An 18,767-nucleotide genomic window follows, 5' to 3' on the forward strand; every position below is an offset into this window, starting at 1 on the left:
TTTTAGGATTTCCACAGCCTAACATATTTAGTTCCCAACTGTCCTCCAGTTGTTACTTGAACTCAGTAATGACTAGATTTTACCCTTCTTAAAGCTGATTTTACCCTTCTTAAAGCTGATTTTGCTCATCTAAAACATTTTTATTTCTCATTACATGTATTCCTATATAGAGCAGTTTTAAGCAATTGTTCCCAACCAGCTTAAATATTGTGCTGGTTCTATTCTCACAGATTTTGACAATGCTCATTTTACTCCTTCCATCTCAACCTCCTCTCCTACTCCACTCCCTCATTCCAACTAGTCTGAAATCTTGACCAAGAACATAATGCTGTGGCCACACTCACAACATGACATTATCTAAAGCATAAAATATCAAACATTCTAAAATTATTTTGAGCGGTATTCTTATCAAAAAGTGTTGATGTTGACATTTGTACAATGCTTTTCCTCTGGATAACACAGCACTTTAATACCCAATGGTGTGATTCCTCTCATTATCCTCTATTGAACATTTTTACTCTTCAAAAGGTTTCAAATGGTAAAGCACACTTTATGTTTTTGATAGAAGTTTCAAGTGGCTACACACAACAAAAACAGGTGGTAGATATTTTGCAATTTATCTATAGTCTAAGTGGATGTTACCAACATTGTTGATTGGATAGTTTTCAGAAGTAAACTTGCATTCCCAATCAATATTTAATTACAATTTAATCTTTTAGTTTAGGATAAGAAAAATAATTGTTGTTCCTGAGAAAATGCATGAAATACTTGGCGGGTGAGGCAGCATTTGTGGAGAGAGAAACAGAAATAATGTTTCAAGTTGATAACTTTTCATGAGAACTGATCTTAATTACTTGATTTATGTTTTTGAAACAGGAATAAAATGATGTCTTTCACCAAACTTGTGTTGCTGGTAATTGTATGTTGCACTGCAAGAACAGGCTTTGGCTACGGAGTGTACAAATTAAACAAAAGCTATTCGTGCAACAATGAGCTGCTTTCTGAAGCAATGAAAGAAGAACCTTCTGAAGACCCCTCACTGAAGGACAGAGCCAAGATCTACCTACCAAATGACAGATCTTCGTTTGTTGAAGAAAAAGAGAAAAGGACATTGCCATTTCCTCGATATAAATATCTCACCCGAACACAACTAAAAAGAAAAATGTACCAGAATACGGCAAGGAGCAATCGTCGAACCAAATTCACCTTGTCTCTCGATGTACCGACGAACATTCTCAATATTCTTTTAAACATTGCAAAAGCTAAAAACATGAGGGCAAAGGCAGCAGCTAATGCTCGTCTTATGGCAAAAATTGGTCGAAGAAAGTAGATTTGTACTTATTTAAGTATTAAGATATTTCCTTGTCAGCATGAAATTGCAGCTGCATGCTTATGGCTAAAATCTGTTAGCACTAAAAATAATCTAATTGGCAGATGAGATGAAATATTAGTTTTGTAAATCAACAGAAAATGGGAAATTGTAGAGTCGTTAAGAGATTTGTTGAGTGAGGGATGTAGACAATGTTTGGACCCAACAAGTCCTTGGTAATGGACATAGCTAATCCTTTGATAAAATGCATTAGAAAATCAGATGCTTTTCAGAGGAGGGTGTTGACTTTATAGGGGTAACAACATTATTTAGTTTATAAAATGACTATATGGGTAAAAGGACCTTTTATTTGGCAATGATGAGTTGGAAAATGGCATAATTCATAATATTCCAGTATGAAACAACTCTGAGACATGCAAGGAATTCTCTTGCAAAAAAGTAAAAATCCACCCAGTCATTTGCTACACCCCAGTAGTCGCATGGTTCAAAGATGGTAGAGTTTTTAAAATCATAGTGATCAATCTCAGTCAATTAATCTACAACAGACCCAGTGGCAACATGAGGAAAGGACCAATGGTGGAGGTTATTAGAAAGTATGAGTCCTGAATTACCATTGTCTTCACAAGCATTTTACAGTTTACATTCCAGTCAACCAACCTGTTGTAGGTTGAGTGTATGAAAGTAAATCTGCTAGCAGCAGACTGGAGTTTCCTGCTGATTGTTTTGGTAAAATTTAACATTTTGTATGCTTGTGGCATGCACTTCATCTGCCCATTTATAAAATGCAAAATGTAAAAAAATATATATATAAATTAGAGAATTACCTATTCCTTCAATTCGCATCTTCATAACCTCAGACAGAAGATGCATGTTAAACCCTGAGTCGACCATTTCCTCAGCTGCAAAAGGTTAATTACAGCATTTATCAGTGGCAAAGCCTGTGCAATCCCTTGCAGTTTGATGGAAGGCAAAAATATGCATATTTAACTATAGTGAGGCTGCCATTCTGGTGAATTCCCACTTGTATGTCAAACTATTAATAGCCCGTAAGAAGGAAAATAGTATAATATTATCAAGAATGTCTCTCACCTGCTTTCTCTTCTCTACCTCATCACTCCTAATCTTCCTGTGTCATTATCATATCTTAGCTAACAAACCATTTAGCCAATTGCTTCAAAGCTCCTGTCTATTGTACTTCACAGGTTCCCACAAAGTAGATAAAAGCAAGAAACACAATTTTTCCTTCAATTTGAAATACCCAGTGTTGATTGTGTGGCCAGGTGGAAAAGTTCTTAAAAAAGGAATTTGAGGCATTTGCTTGTCATTATCCCATCATTTGATTACATTTCTATAACAGAAACAAATACTTCAGTTGTTACTCTTTTTTATCTTTAGTTTACAATGGTACCATACTGTGACCTTTTGATCATATTAGCTTAATCACTTATTAGTTTTTTCACTATTGCTTTTCCTCATGTCATCTCGAGAAGGGAACAATCACATCAATTGACCTTCTCTGTCCTAATGATAATGGACATCAGCTGAGTAGTTTCCTAGGCAATAGACTTGGTTATGCTGTGTGAACTAAACTAGATTGAAGAGGTGGGTTCTTTTTTGCTAAAGAGCCACAGCAATCTATGATTTTTGTTTTACAACAATCTACACATGTTTTGCTAAATATTAGTCAACAGCAGGTATTCCATCACAATATATCATGGTAAAAATTGAACTCTGCATCCCTGATATACAGGAATAGTGCAGGGAAACATGGTGTGGTAGATATGTGGAGTTCTCCTAAATTTAGTGGCTTTAAGTTGATATATTTTCCCTGTCCTTTACATATATCTGCCTGCCAGGAAAACCAGTAGCAAGATCTGTGAAAATAGATTGATAGTTTTTGATGAGTGCTCAGAGTAATGAGTGACAATGATCTCTATGAGTAAGAATACTTAGAACTTAATGTCACCAGTGAGGTAGTTTATTTTTGAGCTTTTATCTCTAGATTGAGCATTTGTTAATGGATTCTAGTATTCTGCATGCTGCTGCTGTGCTTAATGTAATATCACGTGTTTGAAGATGAAGACAAGATAGTTAAGAGATATGTACCTGCTGATTATAGACTACATTTCTTCTTAACTGATAGTAAAGTGAGATCTATGTCTGATTGCCAATTCATCTGTTTCTTCTAAGCTGTGAATAAGCAAGTTTATTGTATGTACTCAACAGAATTTGCCTATGTAAAATGTTGATAATCTGTTTACTTGCAGTAGTAGAAAGTGATTTGCTTTTGACATTCCAGCTTTCTTTATAGATGTTATAATAAAAGAATAGTTGTAAATTTAAAGTCAAATAAATTTGGAATTAGGCATAGCAATAACTATGTTGCAAACAAAAATGGTCTAATTTCAAGTTCTTCTTTTACACAACAAAATGCAATGTTATTCCCTAGTATGTAATAAAATTCCAGACAATATGTGGGATTTTTGTATTCATACCTAAACAGAATTCATTGTCAAATATTGCTGTTAATACAACAAGAATACCCACTTTTTATTCTCCGATGGAATAAGGATGCAATCACTGCCCAAAAGTTGATTGAAAGTAAAGTAAAACAAAGGATCTAATTGACTGGATCTGGTTTTCTTTATCTCTTATTTAGTAATTTATGAAGGGTTACTAATTTGTGCCAAATCTAAGGGAAAACAAACTAGGGGGATCATGTAATTTTAAAGGCAAACCACACCTCTTAAAAGGACAGTGATTTTAGTCAATGAAGAATTTCCAGATTGTAAGGAAAATGTCTGGTTTCTTGGATAACTGTGAAGATGATGGTGGAACGGGTCACCAAAAGGCAGAAAGTTGTTACCCACAGGCAAAGAACGTCTCAATGTAAAGCTGAGCAACAATGAGCAAAAATAGTACAGCAAAATAAAGGAATGAATTTAGTGACTAACCAGAGTTGCCAAAGTGGAATTTTCATTCATGTCAGCACTTGCAAACTTTACTACTCTTGCTTCCCTCATCCAATCACAGTAACACATGTATATACCTTGTATTTGCTAATTCCCTCACAGATACTAAGTTCTTTCCCCACACCTGTTATTATATTAACCATCTTGAAAATTATGCTAAACTGCTATAGACTAAATTGGTATCTGGTCAGAAGGGCATTGTCATTGACAAGATCTTGCTTGTGGGAGTTTGATTATTTCCTACATTAGAATAGTGATATAAATACAAAACTAATTTGTTGACTGTGAAGATAACTAGGCAGCAGAGTGACAACTTGAGACTGTGGTGTAGTTCTAACTGCAGTGACATAGGATTATAAATGTATCAACCATGCTAAGGAGCAATGTCACTGAAACGTTATTAAGTGAATAAATATCTGATGCAGAGAAAGATTAAACAAAATCTGATTCCAAATAGATGGACAAGAGAAAACAATGTGAAATTAGCTACATACAGAAGAATTAGTTACAAACTTACATACAGAGTGAGTACAGACTACATCGAATTGTGCAGCACAGAAACGGGCCCTTTGCCCACCACATCCATGCTGACCCTTTTTGCCCATTTACACTAATCCTGTTTGCCTGCATTAAGACTATGTCCTCTATGCCTTGCCTATTTAAGTGTCTGTCTAACCACCTTCTAAAAGTGGTAATTGTATCCGATTCCACCACCTCCTCTGGCAGCACAATCGAGATATCAACCACACTCTCTTAAAAAAAATACCCCCAAGATCCCCTCTAAATCTACCTCTCACCATAAAACTATGCCCACTTGTTCTTGATACCCCTACCATGGGAAAAAGACTTTGACTATCCAGCCTATCTTTGTCTCTCATAATCTTATGTACTTCGACCTGATCATGTCTTGACCTCCTTTGCTCCAATGAAAACAAACCTAGCCTATCCATTCTCTCCCCTTAACTAAAGTCCTCTATTCCAGGCAACATTCTGGTGAATCTCCTCTGCAATCTCTCCAGCACAATTGTATCTTTCCTGTAGTGTGGCAAACAGAATTGCAGACTATACTCCAAGTGCTCCCTAACCAGTGTTTTGTAAAATTGCAACTCTGATATTCTATGCCCTGACCTATGAAAGCAAGCAAGCTATATTCCTTCTCCACCATCCTATCCAAATGTGCTGCCACCTTCAGGAAACTATGGACTTGAATCCCTAGGTTTCTCTCTGTTCACCAACACTCCTTAGTGCCCTACCATTTACTTCCCAAAATGCATTGCCGCACACTTCTCAGGATTGAATTACAACTGCCAATAATCCACAGCAACTTTCCACCTGATCTATATTCTGCTGTAGACTTAGACAACCTTTGTCACTATCCATGACACCACCAATTTTTGTAGTAACTTTTCATGGTAACTAATTTCTGCAAACTTGTTTATCATTCCTCCAAGTCATTTCACATCCACATCCAAGTCATTAATATGTATCACATATAGCAAAGTTCCCAGCTCCGATCCCTAGTACATCACTAGTCACAGATTTCCACACTGATAAACATCCTTCTACCACTACCCTCTGTCTTCTATCACACCAATTTTGGATCCACTTATCCAGATCACATTGGACATCACGTGCTTTAACCTTTTGGACCAGCCTACCAACTTTTATAACCAGTCCTCTGATCCTTCAAAGTGTGCCATACAAATGCTTGTGGATGTACGAAAGTTGGGAGGACAACCTCACAGTCTAATCAGCAAGTCACCATGGGTAGATTATGGCTGCATTGTCCACCATGTGCAAGATTCACTGATAGATAAACGACCCAAAATCAGAAATTGCTGGAAGCACTCAGCAGGTCAAGCAGCAACCATGGGGAAAGAATGAGTCAGATTTTGAGGTCAAGGACTCTTCATTAGAACTGGTAAAGTTAGAAAATAGGTATGTTTTATGTTGCAGAGAAAGGGAGGGGTGGAGAGGAGTGCCCATTTGAAAGTGTCAAGGTACAGAAAAGAAGAAATTGAAACAGAAAAGTACAGCCACATTAGTGGAGTGACAGGCAACTGGAAGCTCACGGTCACCGTCATGGACTGAACAGAGGTGCTCAACAATACAATCACCCAATCTGTATTTGGTTTCTACAAATGTAGAGGAGACTGTATTGTGAACAGCATATCCAATACACTAGATTGGAAGAAGTGTGAGTGAATTGCTGCTTCACCTTTAATTTTCCGTCTCTACTCTCATCTCTGACTTTTCTGTCTTTGATCTATGACGTTGCTCCAATGATGCCCAATGTATGTAAACTTGAGGAGCAACATCTCGTCTTCAGCCTGGGTATAGTGCAGACCTCAGGACTTAATACTGATTGCAAGCAACCACCTTTCCCCCTCTCTCCGTTTCTGTTCCAATTTGTTTCATTTTTTTCTTTTCTGTCATTAACTGCTGCTTTTTAAAGTAATAATTAACCTTGATAACTTTGCACCCTAACACAGACATTGCCTTTGTTGTCTCCAATCCTCCCTCTCTGTAACTTAAAACACACATGTGTTCTCACTTTTCCAGCTCTAATGAAAGGTTCTTAACCGTTTCTCATCCCACAGATTCTGCTTGATTTGCAGAATGCTTCTAACATTTATTATTTTTGTTTTGATTTCCAGCATCTTTTTTTTGCTCCAATATGTAAACAAAACCTTGAAGATTTAAACATTCCTGTGAAGAGAAGGTAATGAACAGTAGATAATGGTTTAAAATGAGCTAGGTGGATGTGGCTGATTTCCTGTGGCAAAAAAATAAACTGCTGTAAGAACTCAGTGGGTCAAGCAGCATCTTCAGAGGCAGAGGGATGGTCAACGTTTCAGGCCAAAACCCTGCATCAGGACTGCGAGTATGGAGGGAAGATGGCCAGGCTGAGTTCCTACTGTTTCACCCTCTCTAGTTGTTCTCTGCTGCCCCCTTGTGTACACTGAATCACTGAGCTGATGCCCATTCCATCTCTGCCTTGCTTTCCAAAACCAAGAGACACCTAACTTTGATACTACTGCCAAGGTAAGTCCATAAGAATAGATTGCTTCTTGGAGTTGAAGAAAAATATTTGACTGGAGTTGGAATAATCATTACTTCCACTGGCAAATATGCTTCAAAGTATATGGGAGCAGATTTCAGTGTTTGTGATGTGGAATCCAGAACAACAGTACAAACAGACTTAACATCCTCAGTGCTTGTGCAGCTTTTCCTTCAGAAGATATGAGAGAGCCCTTTTAAAACTCACCCCACTTAGGTCTTAAGAGTAACCATTTGTAAGTCATTAATAATCTGGAGACCACTTCATAGAGGATAGGCAAAATACTCTCTTTTTATAAGTTGGAAGAGCAAAACAGCAGGTCCAGTAAATATACTGTTCACAATTTGCTGCATTCCGATAGAAAGTGAAGTTATTATCAATTATCTTACACTGTGGCTATCAACCATTTTAATTTGGTAGAAATAATGATTCATCTGTCAGCTACATTTGTCTGAATAGTTTCAAAGTATATTATTAGCCCAAATTTATCCAGAAACGTTCTGGAATTGGACAACAGGAAAGTGGTAAGGATATTATCTACAAAATATTACTATAGGTTACAAAAGGAAAATATGTTTAATAAAGAGATGATGGTTCAACAACTATCCTTATGTAAAGACTTAGTTGATTTTTTAATCAACTTAAGCCAACCTGCTACTTTTTTCATTATGTTGAACCAAGAGGTTTATGTAACTGTACCTTGCAATCTTTCTTTGCTTCTGTTTATGAAAATATACATTTGGAACTGAGGCAATACAGCACAATAAATAGTACATTATTGACCTTGAGTGGTGTAGTGAGCTATAGTCTCTGCATCTCCCACTATTCCATCATTCATCCCTCTTTATTATTTGTTATTAATAATGCTTATTCTATTTCAATGATCTAAGGAGGCACCAGGTTTGTATTAGAGGCCTCCTACAGTATGTTGGTGGTGTGGGCACTGGTTTAGAAGGATCTGTCAGACTTCTGACACAGGATCTCTGTCCTTGGCATGTAACATAACCTTCCCTTTGTAGTTTTATCATACCTCATCATCTGGATGTAGCAGTGCATCCTTTTCCTTTATGGGAACATATTTACCTTGAACCCCTTGAATCTCCTTCTTGCATGCATTCATTTGTTTGGAGATTAATTTACCTTCAAGTAGTTATTTCCAATCTACCATTTTGAAATCACGTTTCAAACTATTGAAGGTACCTTTTCCCATTATAGAACCCTCATTCTATTTTTTTCCTCTTCCATATCTATGCTGAGTTTAGCTGAATCATGTTAAGTAAAAAAGTGGTTTCCCACTGATACTTCTTCCAAATGCTCAACTTTGGTCCTTAAAACTAAATCTAAAATTGGAAGCCCCTCCCCCCCCCCCGCCCCAATCTTATTGGCATGCTACATATTAGCTAAGAATGTTCTCCTCAATGCAGTTTATGAATTCTCTGCTATTTCTTTAAACTGTTTAAACCTACAAATTTGCTCTTCTTTGTTCTTTGGAGGTTTATTGTCCACTTCCAAGTACAATTACCCCTTTTTCGTTCAACCTATATATACTCATTCAATTATCCTTTTAAAATATTAATCCTTCTTATGGCAATGATTGCTTCCTTTACTCATATTGCTGAACTCTCTTATTTTTAAGCTGATCTTTCTCTCAACTGAAAAACCTGAACCAGGAACGTTAAGCTGCCATTCCTACTCCACTTTAAGTTGTTTCAGTAATAAAGAAAATGTCATGCTTTGGCATGTCTACCTGTGCCTTCAACTCATCTGTGTACTCACTGTATGCCTTGCATTCAGGTATCTACTAAGCACAGCCAGACACCCTTTTTGTTTATTTTACCATTGTTAGTTTGCCTTTCTGACCCTCTCACTAATTTTCCAAATTTGTTTCCAGTTCTGCTTCTCTCCCTTCTGAATCTATGCTTAACTCCCCATTTCCCTGCCAAGGTAGTTGAAGCACCCCTGAAAAAAAAAGTAAATATGCCAATAAGGATATTAGTCCCAGCCTTTTGAGGTTTACAGCTCCTACCATCTTTGGATGTATTCCCGGAACCAAAATGTCACAGCTGAGCAAGCTAGAAGTTATGTTTGTGCAAGCAAAATAAAATCACTTGTCATTCTGGACATTATAGTATTGAAAATTTAGATATAATGGTCCATTTTCTAATACAAACAGCTCTTGAGGCAGGGTTGATAAGACTTAATTATGTTGTAAATCCAAATCTTAATTGAAGTAATGCACCATGATAATTCATGATAATTCATTGCTTAATGTAGTCAATCATAGAAAACATAGAAACATAGAAAACCTACAGCACAATTCAGGCCCTTCAGCCCACAAAGCTGTGCCAAACATGTCCCTACCTTAGAAATCACTAGGCTTACCCATAGCCCTCTATTTTTCTCAGCTCCATGTACCTATCCAAAAGTCTCTTAAAAGATCCTATCGTATCCGCCTCCACCACCATTGCCGGCAGCCCATTCCACGCACTCACCACTCTCTGAGTAAAAAACTTACCCCTGACATCTCTTCTATACCTATTCCCCAGCACCTTAAACCTATGTCCTCTTGTGGCAACCATTTCAGCCCTGGGAAAAAGCCTCTATCTACATGATCGATGCCTTTCATCATCTTAGATAAATCAACAAGAATAAAATGTCTGAGACTAATTTAATTTCTAATAATCTGGAGTGTCTTAGTATGCAGTGGTGAAGCTATCTGCTTAAAGTGACATGATATGGGAATTAATTTTCAGAGTTGGCAAACAACATAATTTACTAGTTTGTTTCCCTTTCTGAAACTTGTGCCTTAATAAGATAATATTTCTCCCTCAAAGTAGATCTATTGGATATATTTTCTGTTCAAATTTCAAGATACAGGAAAGGATGAGGAGAGGAGGGAATCACATATTAAGGGCTGATTCAATTGCCTTTGCAAAATTCAGGATAAAATTCCCCTTTAAGGGCAGTGTCTTCTGTGGGAAGAAATATCAAATTTTCCATAGAGATTATGCAAAAATTGCAAAATCTTTGACAGTGCATCCATGTGTTCAATAGAGAATGTGAAAGCATAAGAAGAAAAACGTCTGAACAGTAATCAGTAGCATGCCAATCCACATGCTTTAACCCTGTGCCAGGCTGGCTATATCATCACATGAAGCCTTGGTTAATGAGTTACTGAGGGAGTGCTATTATTGAAGGAAACATGTAAACAAATATAAAGAATATCATACCTCTTTGATTGTGGTTATGTGAATTTTTATCTGAACATATCCAACATCAAAAGCAGGGGTATGCCTATCAATTACAGAAACACAAGAGAGGAAAAAAAGAGATATACAAGCTCCTTCCTAGAATTGGGGAGAGCACTACAGCTACCAAACTCTGGTCTTTATAGAGAACATTTTATTTCCTCTAGGTGAACTGCTTAAAAGTGATTTTTTAAAGATTTCTTCATTTTTCAGAATTCACTGGCAAGGCTAGCATTTATTGCCATACCTAATATCTCTTGAGAAGATGATGGTGAGCTGTCATCTTTGCTTGTGCAGTCCATTTGGTGAAGTATTCCTAACGTGCTAGAAGTATTCCCAACATGCTATTGGGATAATAGTGAAGGAATGCCAATACATTTCCACATCAGTATGGTGTACATCTTGAAGGGGAATCTGCAGGTGGCAGTGTTCCCACCAGCCCTTGTCTTTCTTGGTGGTAGAGGTTGTGGGTTTTGGAGATGCTGTTAGATCAACCCAAAGAAAGAGTCTAAAGCTATACCAAGTATGATAACTGATAATGTCATTGTTGTGTAGAATGTGTACTTAATTTGGAGATGTGATGATTAGATTGATTTCTTATGGTCAAGGAACTTTACTGTTGTTGACCTTTTTGTTAACCAAGGTGATTCTCAAGAGAAATTACCAAGTCATAAATGCTGCCCTGTCACATACTCGCATCCACAAGTGAACAAAACTAAAGGAAAAAAAATCCTCATTCCTTTGCCATTCCCATCTTACTTTTGCACTGTTGCTGATCTCCTCAGTATCTGCTTAACCACATTTGATGAAAGTGACAAAACCAAATTAACATCCAGTCAAGAACAGAGAAAAAATGTAAACAACAACGTTTACTGTTGTGCATACTCTCAGGGCACATGCTCAAGTCAGCTATGCCTGTTCTGCTGCACCTATGTAGTTCTCCCCACAGCGGCTACTGCAAGGCCAGTGGAAACCTGCTCATTTTCAGTGATGGGAACATCAAATAGCCTTGAAGAACAACCTTCAGCACTTACGGACTTGGATAGCTTAACTTTGCCGAGAGCTAGCTGGGTGACAGGCAATGGCAAAGCCATTTACAGAGTTTTAGTGGCGGAGTCATGAATGCTGTCAGCCTGGGAGGAGACACCTGCTGATAATATTCCTGTCAAGCATGTTAAGATGATTTACTCCAGTAAAAAAGCTATATTATTGTAAGTTATTTTTGTTAAAGAATGTCAAGGGCTTAGCGAGAATGTAGAGGAAGTTTACTAAAATAGCAATTATGCAATTTCTAGATAAGTCTTCACAGAGCACAGAAGGTTAAGAGAATTCATAGATGTTTTGAATATCATAAAGGGTTTTGACTAAATCAGAGAATTTTTGTGCAAATTGTTATGATCATAACTACACTGCCTGAAAGGATGGTAGAAACATATTTAATTAAACTTTCAAAAGGGATTTGGATAAATGTTTAAAGATAAATTTTGCTGGGTTATGGTGTCATGGGGAACAGATTAAAAATTTTAGACAAAAGGTACCATGAGGACATTCAGAAAAGCTTTTTTGTGTAGGGTAGTTATAATCCAGAAACCACTGGCTGTAAGTGTTAATAAGTCTTTCAGAAGGGACTTATGCAAGCAATTGAGCGAAAATAATTTGCAGAACGATGGGGAAAGAGCATATGAATAGGACAGACAGGATTAGTTAACAAGAAGCCAACATGGACCACAAATTCTATGATTCTTTGAAAGAACCGGAGAGTAGGGCTACAGGGCACCTCTTTAAATTAACTGGCACAGACTTGTGCTGTATCAACAATTATATGAAAAGAGGTGTGTTTAATAGAATAGAATCACAGAAAATATATGATACAGAAAGAGGCCATTTAGCCCATCATGGCTTTAGCTCAAAAAGGAGCTACCTAGCCTAATCCCACCTTTCAGAATTGTTCAAAGGAGATTAACCTCAGTCTAATCAATCTTTCCTCATAGTTAAAATTCCCTGGAAATGTGCTCATAAATGATGCACCTTCTCAATACAATTTCAGTTTTTCTGTAATATTGTGACAAGTGTTGTACACAATACCCCAGCTATGGACTGATATGCACTATATAGATTTCTAGCATAACTTTCCTGTTTATGTCATTGCTAAGAAAAAAAAGCAACTCATATGCCTTGTGAAGCACTTTACCTACCTCTCCCGCTAATTATAAAAATTCCTGAATGTACACAAAATGATGTTTGGTTATTTGTTGGTCATAGGTCCATGTATCCATGAACACTACCTTGTTATTCCTCTTTTACACTATTTATTTATTTTTGTAACTTATAGTAATATTTATGTCTTTATGTCTTGCACTGTACTGCTGCCACAAAACAACAAATTTCATGACATATGTCAGTGTTAATGAACCTGATTCTGATTCCAAAGATCTGGGTTTGATCAGTGTTGATTGTCAGTGATTACGAGGGACAATGCTCAGTGTAGATGGGATGTGGTTCATGCCTTCCAGGGTCTTCACGTGGACTTTTATTGCAGGAAGTGTGGTGTTATGTTGCAAGACGGGTTGGTAGACAACCTCCGTTTTGTAAATGTTGAATGTAGAAATCTGAAATAAAAAACAGAAAATGTGGAAAGCACTCAGCAGGTCAGGCAATGTGTAGGCAAAGAAAAACATTTATCATGTCAGATCAATGACATTTCATCAAAACCAGAAAAATGAGAAAACTTTTTTTTTAAATTGCATGCAGAGAGAGGAGTGGAGAGAACAAGGGAAATGTTTGCTATAGGGTAGAAACCAAGACTGTCCACTTGACAAAAATGCAGTTGGTGCTGGCTAAGAGAGGGTGGTGAATGCTTACTAATCATACCTGATCTCTCTGGAGAAGTGTAAATAGTGGGAGATAAATGAGACCAGCAAAAAGAGGGGGAAAAGGTGCTATCATTGTGAGAGGGAGAACACAACAGTTGATGGAAATCTGAAATAAAGGAGAATGCTGGAAATAATTATCTGTGCAGAGATTAAAAACTGACTCAATGTTACAAACGGATGCCCTTGCATCAAAGCTGATGATTGGGAGGACTGTTGGGTCCTTGGATGGTGGGAAAGGATGAGATAAAGGCATAAGTGTTTCATCTCCTGTGGTTGCATGAGGATGTGCCTTGAGAAGGGGTATGGCAGCTGAGTTGGAAGAGGAATTGGGAAGGGAAAGGTCCCTTGGAATGCTGAAAGGGAAGGGAAAGATATGTCTAGTAATGGGATCTTGTTGAAGGTTATGAATTTGTGGAGGGCAAAATTATTGAAATTGTGGAGGCTAGTGGGGTGTAAAGCATTAATGAAGATAATGATATCCTTGCTCTAGCTGGGAAAAGAGGGTGTGAGAGCAAACGTGCATCAAATGTGGACGCAGATATAAAGAACTGCAACTTTAAATTCATTTCCACAATCGGATGTGTTATATCATTAAAATTGCTTCTGGCAAAACATAGGTGAAATCTAAAGAATGTACTGTAATAAAATAAAGGTGACAAAAAAATTATTCTGAGGCATTGGTAATGAAAACACAAAAGCCTTGATAACATTCTTTCCCTCATCGTCTTCTTCCTCTCTGCTTCCTAAGAAACCCCAAATTACTTGTTTGGGCACAGTTCCATAGGATCAAAGGGAAAGCAAATGGGGAAAGGCTTTCATAGTTTGTATTCCTGCAACAGAATAAACCAGAGTAGGAATTTGTATAATAAATCTTAATTTCATTTTACAAATTGATGTAGATTGACCTGTCTATTATTTGTCAGGTAGGTTCAGTATGCTTTCAGCAACCAGTTTTTACAATCTTGCTCTCCTTTCCTAAAAAAAAGTATGTAATTACTACCAAGGGAATGCTGAGAAGATTCACTAATTGGTTTCTGGGATGGTGGTTCTGTCACTTGAGGAAAGCCGTGTAAAATGTTAGAAGAGAAATAAGGTAAATTCGAAAGACCATTGTCTGTAATATTATGTAAAAGAAAGCCAAGAATACTTGATGTGTACCAGGTCCTTTGTTCACTACTGAGTAGTCCCTCAGTCTTAAATATTAAACAAAAACAGAAATGCTGTAAGAACATAGCCAGGCAAGCACATCTGTGGAAAGAGAAACCAGTTTACGTTTCAGGTCAGCAACCCTTCCTCAGAGCTGGGGGAGAGTGAAGAGTTCACAATTTTCAAAACAGAGCTGGGGGGGGGGGGGGGGGAGGGGGAGATGAAGTGTAAGACAAAAGACTCTATGGAAATAATTTAGGAGAAATCAACCTCAACTTCATTTTCATCCCCTGTGCCCTGATTCTTTTTATATCCAGAAATCCATCAATCCATCAGCATGAATACTGACATGGCATTTTAAAGAAACGGGGTGAGAAAGGGACATACAAGTATGATAACTGAAAATAATGAGAGAACAGTTTACCTGGACAATTGAGTCTTCATTCCAGAAGGCTGCTATGTGCATAGACTGAAGATAAAATTTTGTTCTTCTAATTTACATTGGGCCTCACTATGGCATTGGAGGACACAGATGAGTTGGAATGGGAGTGGGATTGAGAATTAAAGTGGCTTGCAACAGAAAGCTCAGGATCACCCCTGCGGACTGAGCAGAGGTGTTCTGCAAAGTTGTATTTGGTTCCTCCAATGCAGAGGAGGCCACATTGTGAACATCAAATACTGTAGACTATATTGGAAGAAGTGCAAGTGAATCACTGCTTCACCTAGAATGATGGTTTGGGCCCCTGGATGGTGGGGGAGATAAATGAACAGGTGTTGCATATCCTCTGGTTGCATGGGAAGGTGCCGTGGGATGGGGAGTGGTGGGTGGGGATGGAAGAGTGGACCAGGGAGTCACAAAGTGAGTGGTCCTTGCAAAATACAGAAAGGGAAATAGAGGGGAAGATGTGACTGGTGATGGGATCATGTTTGAGCTGACAGAAGTTGTGAAGGATAATAAATTACATGATAAGTCTGGTGGGGTGGAAGGTGAATACCATGGGAATTCTATGTTTGTTCTGTCCTGGGAGAGAAGGGGTGAGAGTGGACGTGTGGGAAATAGAGGAAATGCAGTTGAGAGCTCCATCCACTGTGGCAGAGGGGAAGCCACATTTCACGAAGATGAGGGACATTTCAGAGGCACCAGAGTGGAAGGCCTCATCATTATAACAAATGCAATGAAAGCGAGGAAACTAAAAAAATGAAACTGCTTGCTTACAGAAGACAGAATGAGAGAATGTGCAGTCAAGGTAGCTGTGGGAGTCTGTGAGCTTGTAAAAGATGTTAATAGCTAATCTCTCCCCTGAGATGGAGATGAAGAGATCCAGAAAGGGAAGGGAGGCGTCAGAGATCAACCACATAAATGTGAGAGCAGAGTGGAAATTGGCAGTAAAAGTGATGACATTTTTGAGTTTTGTAAGGGTGCAGGATGCAGTACCAATGCAGTCCTCAATGTATTGGAGAAAGAATTGGGGGAATACTTCAGGCTTATTGCCTTTGCACTCGCTACCAGGGGAATGCTGTGAAGATTCACTATATTGTTTTCTAGGATGGTGTCATTCAAGGAGAGACTGAGTAAGGTAGGCCTGTATTTTCTGGAGTTTAAAAGAATGAGAGATGACTTCATTGAAACATGCAAAATTCTCGAAGGCTTTACAGAGTAGACACAAAAGAGGATGTTTCCCCTGGCTAGAACTCAGGGTCACTGTCTCAAAGTTAGGGGAGGGTTATTTTAAACTGAAATAAGAAATTTCTTCATTGTATCCTTGGAATTCTTTACCTGTGACGGCTGTGGCAGCTCAGTTACTGACTACATACAAAACCAAGATTGATAGATTTCTGGATATCAAAAGAATCAGGGCACAGGGGAGGAAACCGTAATTGAAGTTGAATATCAACCATGATTTTGTTCAAATGAGGAAAAGGCTCAAGTACCCTGACTTTTTTTCCTACACCTACTGTTTCTTAGTCTTACTGATGGGTGTCGGTTACTGTAAGGGGCAGAATTCGTTTTGCTTTGACCTGTGACTCACCATGAGGAGTGGGGATTAGGCAACATGCGATGCCGCCCCGAAGGCCGTATCAGGTCGCTCTCGGTCCTGTAGGGGGTGTGGTTAGCTGTCGTTTCTCTGGCAACGGGCCTCATAGTTACTTCAGTATTTCCCATGAAAATGATAAAGAAGTTCGACAAGAAAGATGAGGAGACCGGTCAGTGGTAACACTTTTAAATCATAATTGTTGGCGGTCTTTGATTCTTGTGAAGGTTGAGAGTCTTTGGCGACAGAGGCCTCGCTGTGTCCGAGCAGCGCCGCCCGTTCGCAGTGAGACCGCAGGCCTCGTTATTTGCTGCCGCCCTCGGCCCCACTTCGCCCCGCATTCTGCCGGCGGGGAGGCTGTGCACCTCGGTGCGAACGGTTCAGCCCTTTCTCTTTGAACGTGTCGGACTTGTTGAGCAGGTGGAAGAAGCAGAACATGCTGGAAACACTCAGCAGGTCAGGCAGCGTCTGGGGAAAATGTTTCAGCTCCGAGCCGGACACTGACATGTTGCTTCCAAAATTTTCTGCTTTATTTTAAGAGTTCCAGGATCTTCACTTTTAAATAAAATTATTTATTGAACAGGAGCCCCTGAGAGTGATGTCCACAAATATAACCACCAGCATTAAACAGATTCGTGTATGTAGTGTGTGGTCTTCGGATTGGGCAGTGGGGGTAAAGGAGTGTGGTTACTGAACTCAATGGCATTTCAGGAGACTATTGGGTTCCCAATGACCTACTTTATTACTCTCCAGTGAAGCACAGGAAGACCAATGCCATGCCATGCTCACTGCAAACCCCATTTCCTTACCACTGATTGTATCACCCCGGCCACTATACGATAAACAATGTTCAGTCTCTGCATCCTGTTTGATCCCACATGAGTTTCTGCCCTTGTGTCCTCTTCATCACCAAAAGTGATTGCTTCCATTTCTGTAATATCACCTCTTTCCACCTTGGCCTCATTTTGTCTATTTTTGAAACTTCATTGATGCTTTTGCTACCTTGGGAGTGATTACTCCAGTACTGTACTGGTTGGACACAAGTCATGCACTCACCCCAAAGCTGAAAACAAAGATGAAAAGGATAAAATGGAGACATTGGTGGAGAGGGAACATGGAGGTCCCTTACCCTAAACTCTTCCTGTGTGCATATTCATATCAAGTGCTCAAGGTTTATTACTCCTGTGCTGATGGAGGAATTTTCAGAGTATATTTGGATGAATGCTTGCAGAGCCATAATTGCAGGGCTATCAACCATGAGCTGGTAAGTAGGATTAATCTAAAAGTCTATTTTTGGCTGGCTTGGACATGATGGGGCAAATTTCCGTGCTGTAAATTTGGATGATTTCATCATAATGAAATCCATCATATTTAACCAGCAGCTTTGAAGGAGTGGTAACATTTGCCATGTCACAATGATGCATTACATAGAGTGAAATGTGGAGGTGATGGCTGACTTCCATTTGTTCCCTCTCCATCAATGTCTCCATTTTATCCTTTGCATAATTTTCAAATCCCATCTTGGCCTTGGTTTCCATTTCTTTAACCACTTCCACTCTTACAACCTTATGAGATCTCCGCATTTTTCCAATTCTAGTCTCCTGTGCCACTTTTAATTTCTACATCCCTTTTTGTCCCTTTTCCCAGTTTTGGGCAGATATCCTAATATTTCATTGCTACATCAGTACAAGGGCTGCAGGGCTTTAAGGGGAAAATCCACTGCCAACTTGTAGGTCAACTGAAAATGAGATTGACTGCAGATTAATATGAAGCATTACAGTGACTGCTTAGTTGGTAACTATTTTAATAGGGTGGAGCATCATCCTAATCCTTATCCTCAAATAAAGCTTCTTTTCTCCTGGTCTCTTTCATAAAGTATTTGCCCTTTGCTAAACTTATTCCACTGGTATCATCAGCCCCTTGGTATCTCATCAAGTGACATAGGAAATTCAGAGCAGAGGTGCGGGAATGCTTAAAAAGAATTCAAAGTTACAGAAATTACATACAGATTTTGTCAACAGTAAGGTCGTACAAAACTATTTCTACAAAATTCCTAACAATAAGTTATACAAAGTATTGGAATGGTGCAAGTAGATAGATTGAT

At 38.6% G+C, this 18,767-nt stretch overlaps 1 protein-coding gene across 6 annotated transcripts in view; it reads left to right on the forward strand.

The window, feature by feature from the left end:
* Window positions 1–16,669: 16,669 nt before the first annotated feature.
* copg2 (COPI coat complex subunit gamma 2) overlaps window positions 16,670–18,767 on the forward strand; it is a 47,982-nt gene continuing 45,884 nt past the window's right edge. For 5 of the 6 annotated variants that reach the window (XM_052033517.1, XM_052033520.1, XM_052033521.1 and 2 more), the window contains exon 1: window positions 16,670–16,835. In XM_052033517.1, the coding sequence (XP_051889477.1) occupies window positions 16,793–16,835 (43 nt within the window). In that variant the 5' untranslated portion in view covers window positions 16,670–16,792. Of the gene's footprint in view, window positions 16,836–16,858; window positions 17,120–18,767 lie in introns of those variants that run through there. The other variant, XM_052033522.1, reaches the window with a different exon arrangement.

The sequence above is a fragment of the Pristis pectinata genome, chromosome 19, assembly GCF_009764475.1.
Source record: "Pristis pectinata isolate sPriPec2 chromosome 19, sPriPec2.1.pri, whole genome shotgun sequence".
NCBI lineage: Eukaryota > Metazoa > Chordata > Chondrichthyes > Rhinopristiformes > Pristidae > Pristis > Pristis pectinata.